The sequence below is a fragment of the Chrysochloris asiatica genome, unplaced genomic scaffold (assembly GCF_000296735.1).
Source record: "Chrysochloris asiatica unplaced genomic scaffold, ChrAsi1.0 scaffold00065, whole genome shotgun sequence".
Lineage (NCBI taxonomy): Eukaryota > Metazoa > Chordata > Mammalia > Afrosoricida > Chrysochloridae > Chrysochloris > Chrysochloris asiatica.
The window spans coordinates 12498561-12505688 of record NW_006408583.1 but is presented as its reverse complement, the minus strand read 5'-3'; the positions used below and the strand labels follow the sequence as shown (position 1 = coordinate 12505688).

Here is a 7128-nt window from a genome sequence, read left to right as displayed (position 1 = left end):
GCTTTTGAAAACTTGTAAGTCAGCCACTTCTTGCCTTTATAGCCACCCCCCATTTTAGGTAGCCAATGTCTAAGTTGCCCATCCCTATCAACCCTGTGTATCAAGGGGATACGCTTGATCCTTAATATGAAGACTCCTTCCCTCTTGATTGGTATTTTGAGCTACTACGTCAATAAGTATAGGTAAAATTCATCAAATTGTAGCAAGTTACACTTTTTTCCTTTATCAAATTTCTTTATCTTCCTCTAGTCGAGCTCCAGTCCTCAAGCCATTGAAGCTAGGTCAAATGAGTACTATCTACAACTTTGGGCATTCTTGTGCGTCTCCCCCTACTCCATATCAGCTGGTCGCTTCCCTCTCAGCTCTAGCCCTCCACAGCTAGATTAATGTCCATAGACTCAGGAGTTCCCAAGTCTCCCCAAACTTCATACCAATCAGCCTTTCCTCTACTCTCTCTCATCAAGAAGTTGACAGGAGTCTACGGAATGAATAAACACTTTTTTAAAAGATTATTTTAAAGCATACAGTGTTCAGGACACAAGAGGTGGGAAGGACAAACTTTCATAAGGAAACCTGGTAAAATATTGATCAAGTTGTACTTTAATAAAGAGTAGGGACATAGTCAATCTATACTCTTTCTGAGGTCTAGAAATGTCTCCTGTATACACACACTCAACCTGGAGAAAGCTATGGCCACAGGAAAAGAAGTATTTAGGAGCTACTGTCTTTGGAAAAAGGAGTCCCAGAGTTATATTGGGTTAAACGTGAAGCTGCTCACCACAAGGTCATCAATTCAAAGCCACCAGCTGCTCCACAGAAGGAGGATGGGCTGGGAGTAGTTCTACTGTGTCCTATCAGGTCACTGTGAGTCAGAATCAATGTGAGGGCAGAGGGTTTGGTTTGGGTTTGGGTTCTGGTCTATGGAAAAGGAACCCTAGTGGCACAGTGGTTAAAGAGCTTGACTGTGAACCAAAAGGTCAGCAGTTTGAGCCCACCATCCACTCAGCAGAAGAAAGACATGCCAGTCAGCTTTCATAAAGATTTACCGCCTCAAAAAACTCCATGAGGCAGTTCTAGTGGATCCTGTGGGAAGTGGGTTGTTTTGATGTCATAAGAAAATGACAAGGGGACAAGAAGCTCAGTTATCATCTGCAAACGGTCTTTATAATATCTTTGGAATCAATTCAAACTGAACTTGCAAAACCCTAAGAAGGCATTTTGGTGGGTGCTTACCAAGAGACCGAGGGGAACTTTTGATCAGGATAATAAATTCTAATGTGTCTTAGACTAGAACAAAATAATACAGGAACAGATATAACAAGGAGGGTGGCTCATGATCAGACCAGCTTGGGTTTCACAAATCGCCCAAGAAATGTCTGTTCCTATTTAGATAACCAGCCTTGTTAGTTCTTCCTCATTTGCTTTTTTTTGCTCTTTTGAAGTGAAATTGTATGTATGTCCACATTCCAAAATGCTATCGCTTTAATAATCCCAACTCTGTCCCAGAGAATAGAGGGCCTGATTTTTCAATCATCTTCCTAACGCTGAAAGATTTATACAAGCTGAAAAAAAAAAAAGTTCCTCAATGAAAGGAAACAGCTAATCTTCTTAAATGTTTAAGTTAGAACATAAATTGCAGGTAACTCCCACCATAAACACAGCTGTGTTATCTCCTTTCGTGACATTAAAGACAAACACCCCTGTGTCAGGATCTTGGGAAAAGCAACAGAAGTCTGCCTTTGTGGGGAGCAAATTCAACAGGGTCCTGATGCCATTCCCCAAACTCAGCTCGTTTGAAGATGTAGGCAAACAAACTCCTCCCTTCCCTCCAGTCTCTCTGGCTTTGAGATAAGTAGGGACATTTCCTTTAAAAACAGCTTCAACATGAAAGGCAAGGTTTCCAGCTGTACTGGGAGCTTGTGTGTCAATGACAAACACATGCACCAAATGTCAACAGCACAACAGTATGAAACATTACAGGAAGCGCCTCAAACAGCTCTGCTCAGTGTAGGCATGGTTGACTGGGCTGTGGAGACATCATTATAAAGTGCCCCCAGGCGCCCCCGTACACAGACGGCAGGGCTGAGCCAGGGGAAGAGGGTAACAGCAATCCAGTTTTTAACAATGCAGGTAGTCTTGGTGTCAGCCACAGAGATAATTTCAAAGCATTGACTAACAAAATAAAGATGAAGAGAAGCTATTTTGTATTTTTTTAAACAAAACTATGGTGTGGTGCTACAGGATAATGTACTGGACCAGAAGGTTGGTTTGAATCTCAAGGTCGGCGGTTCAAACTCATCAGTCACTCTTTAGAAACCTTATACAGGGTCACTATGAGTCGGAACCAATGCAACGGCACTTAACAATAACAACAACAAAATGGCTTTCACATATCTAAATGGAATTACCAAAAATAGTAAGTGGGAAGTGGGAGGGGATAGTAGAGGTAAAGAACAGGAGGTAATCATCCTACCAAAATAGGGTTAGGATCACAGAATAAAAGGTGAATGGAATTTGGGTGATAAATCCAGTGATTCTGTCCATATCTTCAAACAAGTTGAGTTTGGGGACTGGCAACAGGACCAGGTCTGTTTGCTCCCCACAAAGGCAGACTTCTGTTGTTTTTACCAACAGCACATCAGACTCACGTGGGGAGCATCAGAAAGGGTGACAAATGAGTGATGGTGGTGGTTGTGAGCTGCGGTCAAGTCTGCCTGACTCATGGCAAGCCCAAGCACAAGAGAACAACAATGCAGCCCCGTCTTGCATTATCCCCAGTATGGGTTTCAGATCAGCTTCACATGGGGTCATAGAGTCCGTAGGATTTTCACTGGCTGATTCTCAGAAGTAGAAAATCAAGCCCTTCTTCCTAGTCCAGCTTAGTCTGGAAGCTCCACTGAAACCTGTTCAGCGTCAGAGCAACATACAAGGCTCCACTGATAGGTGGTGACGGCGCATGAACTCCAGCAGGGAAGTGAGAATTCTACCAGGGAACAGCCATTGCCCCCAGGAGATGGTTGGATGGATGGATAGGAGGATGGGTCCATGGTTGGCTGGTTGATGGATGATGGATGATGGATGGATGGATGGATGGATGGATGGATGGATGGATGGATGGATGGACAGAGAGAGAGACATAATAGTGAAGTAGAATGATACACACACCCCTATTCCCTACCCCAAGATTCTGATTTATTTGACCTGCAGTGGAACTAAAACACATGAATCTTTTAAGCTCCCCAGGGAAAACATCTAGTAAAGTTAGGGCTGATCACACACAAAAAGATGAAGTCAGGGTGATATGGAAGCACAGAAAGCAATCCCCTACTACGACGAGACACTAGATGAAAATTATGATGTACTGCTTAAATAGAACCTTAAAGGACAAATTGTCAATCTAAGAAATGAAGAGAAAGAGGAATTGTACAGGTAAGCAAGGTTAACATTGGATGTTAAGGAGCTTGGCTACAATACAAAGACACGTGGGAGCTGTTGCAAGATTCTGAAGATGGAATGTCATGTACATCATTGTTTGCATGTCAAGCTCCCCTCGCCCCTATACACAACAGAACAAAACACTGCCCAGTTCTGCACCATCCTCACAATTGTTGTCATGTTTGAACCCATGGTTGTTGGCACTGTGTTAGTCCATCTCGTTGGGGGTCTTCCTCTTTGTTTCTGACCCTCCACTTTACCAAGCATGATGTCCTTCTCCAGAGACTGATCACTCCTGATAAAATGTCGCAAGATGAAGTCTCGCCATTCTCCCTTCTAAGGAGCATTCTGGCTGTACTTCTTCCAAGACAGATTTGCTTGTTCTCAGGCAATCCATAGTACTTTCAATTTTATTCCCCAAAACCATACTTCAAACTATCCTTCTATGGTCTTCCTTATTCATTGTCCAACTTTCACATGCATATGAAGGAACTGAAAATACCATGGCTTGAATCAGGCGCACCTTAGTCCTCAAACTGACATCTTTGCTTTTTAACACTAAATAGGTCTTTTGGAGCAGATACGTCTAATGCAATATGACATTTGATTTATCGACTACTGCTTTCATGAGTGCTGATTGTGGACCCAAGAAAACTGAAATCTTTGACAACTTCAATCTTTTCTCCACTTATCACAATATTATTTATTGGTCCAGTTGTGAGGATTTTTGTTTTCTTTACATTGAGTTGCAGTCCATACTGAAGGCTGCAGACTTTGATATCATTAGTTAAGTATTTCAAGTCCTCTTTGTTTTTAGCAAGCAACATTGTATCATCTGAATATTGCCAGTTATTTATGAGTCTTCCTCCAATCCTGATGCCACATTCTCTTTTATATAATCCAGCTCCTCTGATTATTTGCTCGGCATACAGACTGAATAGTGTGATAAATGTTATGACCCTGATGCACACTTTTTCTGATTTTAGATCATTCCGTATTCCCCTGTTCTGTATGAACAACTGCCTCTTGGTCTATGAACTGGTTCCTCATGAGCACAATGAAGTGTCTGGAATTCCCATTATTTTCACTGTTATCCATACGTTGTTAAGATGCACAAAGTTAAATATCTTTGCATAGTCAGTAAAGCACAATTAAACACCTTTCTGGTATTCTCTGCTTTCAACCAAGATACATCTGACCATCTGACATCATCAATGATAACCCTCATTCCAAAACCTCTTCAGAATCCAGCTTGTTTTTCTGACAGCTACCTGTCAATGTACTGCTACAACTGCTTTTAAATTATCTTCAGCAAAATCTTATTACATGTGATATCCATGATATTGCTCAATGATTTCCACATTCCATTGGGTCACCTTTCTTTGGAATAGGCACAAATATGGATCTCTTCAAATCTGTTGGCAAGGTACCTGTCTTCCACATTTATTGGCATAGAGGAGTGAGCAGCCAGTTGATCGAAACATGTCAATTTGTATTCCATCAATTCCTGGGACCTTGTTTTTGTTTTGTTTTGTTTTTATTGTGAATTGAGTAGTAGTTTACATGGGAGAACATTGGTTTTACACTCATTGTTTCATTGCAATTATTACAACCTCCTCCACATATCATCATTCAGCATATTTGTTTTTATTCCCTGTTTGTTTATTGTTATTGTTGTTTGGGGGGGATGTAAACAAAAACATTCATGAATATATAATCATTTAAACAACCAAGGGGAACATTCTGAAAGCCTACCTCCTGACCACCAGCACTCAGTCTTTCTCTTTCCATGAGTCTAGAGTCCTCATTTGCTCTCTCTCTCTCCATGTCCTCATCTCTGCCTCCATCTCTGGTGTTGTTGTTTCTCTGGATAGGGTCCCATGTTCCATTCATGCTCTTCTCCCTTGATGGTCCCAGAGTTTTATGCTCCTGGACTGTAAGATCAGCTACCCCCTTTTTGTTACAAAACTTCTACCTTTACAGTGGTGACGGTTGCAGTTAGTCATGATAACAACCACTCATTATTGAATCATAAGGATCTTATCCCCATCTCTTTTAACCAGACCCATCTAGACAAGATGAAAACTATTCAGAGGGGACTCTACCTTCCCCCTCACACTCTTAAACTAAACTCCCTTGAAAACTTGTAAGCCAGTCGCTTCATGCCTTTATAGCCCCCTCATTTTAGGTAGGTGCTCTGGTAGCGTAGTGGTTACGAATTGGGCTGCGAACCTTAAGGTCAGCAGTTCGAAACTACCAGCCACTCCGCGGGAGAAAGATGAGGCTTTCTACTCCCGTAAAGATTTACACCCTCAGAAACCCTGTACAGGGTCGCTATGGGTCGGAACCGACTCGACGGCACTTAGCAACAACAACAACAACATTTTAGGTAGCCAGTGTCTAAGTTGCTCGTCCCCATCTACCCTGTATACAGAGGGGATAGCGTTGATACTTGATGTGAAGACTCCTTCCCTGTCAGTTGGTATTTTGAGCCACTACATCCATAAGTATAGGTCAAGTTCATCAAATTGTAGCAATTTATACTCGTTTCATTTATCAAAAATTGTTTTTTATCTTATTTGAGTTGAGTTCTGATCATCAAGCTAAGTCAAATGGTAGTACTATTTGCAAGTCTGGCCATTCTTGTGTGTCTCCCCTCACTTTACAGCAGCTGGATGCTTCACTCTCAGCTCTAGTCCTCTGTGGTAATGTCCTTGTCCATGGGCTCAGGAATCCTCCCAGGGCCTTGTTTTTTGCTAATACACTCAGTAAAGCTTGGGATTCTTTCCTCAATATAATTAATTCTTAATTATATGATACCTCGTGAAAGGATTCAAATTTGAGAAATTATTTTTGGTACAGTGGTCTTTCCATCTTCTTTTGATTCTTCCTGCATCATTCAATATTTTGCCAAAGAATCCTAAAGCCTTGAAATTTTTTTCAATTCCTTTAGCTTAAGAAATGCTGAGCATGTTCTTCACTTTTGGTTATCTAACTCCAGGTCTTTGCATATTTCATTGCAAGAAAGGACATTGTGTTTTCAAGCTACCCTTTGAAATTTTCTGTTCAGCTCTTTTAGTTCCTGATTTCTTCCAGTTAATTTAGCTTGTCTATGACCCACCACTCATCTGTCCATTTGTTGTCCTGTGATCATTGATGTGTTGCTGTGATGCTGGAAGCTATGCCACTAGTATTTGAAAGACCAGCAGGGTCACAAATGGTGTACAGGTTTCAGCTGATCTTCAAGACTAAACTAGAGGAGGAAGAAGGAATGGTTAGCCACTGAAAACCTTATAAATAACAGTAGAACACTGTCAGATACAGTGCCAGAAGATAAGCCCTCAGTTTGGAAAGCACTCAAAATGATTGGGGAAGAATTGCCTCTTCAAAGTAGAGTTTATCATGACTATTCAAATGGTGTTTTCAATAACCTCATATATATGTGAAAGCTGGACAGTGAATAAGGAAGACCATAGAAGAATTGATGCTTTTGAGTTACAGTATTGGAGGAGAATATTGAAAGTGCCATGGTCTGCCAAAAGAACCAATAGATCCATTTTGGTAGAAGTGCAGCCAGAGTGCTCCTTGGAGACCAAGATGGCCATACTTCGTCGGGTCATACTTTGGACATATTGTCAGGAGGGACCAGTCGCTGGAGAAGGATATCATGTTTGGTAAGGAGAAGGGTCAGAG

The 7128-nt window shown here is 41.4% G+C and overlaps 1 protein-coding gene across 1 annotated transcript in view; it reads left to right on the top strand.

Moving 5' to 3' along the window:
* Window positions 1-7128, top strand: part of LOC102825500 — an 81266-nt gene that overhangs the window by 12406 nt on the left and 61732 nt on the right. Inside the window, exon 2 of the mRNA XM_006864506.1 lies at window positions 3374-3429. Within this exon, the coding sequence (XP_006864568.1) occupies window positions 3374-3429 (56 nt within the window). The remainder of the gene's footprint in view (window positions 1-3373; window positions 3430-7128) is intronic.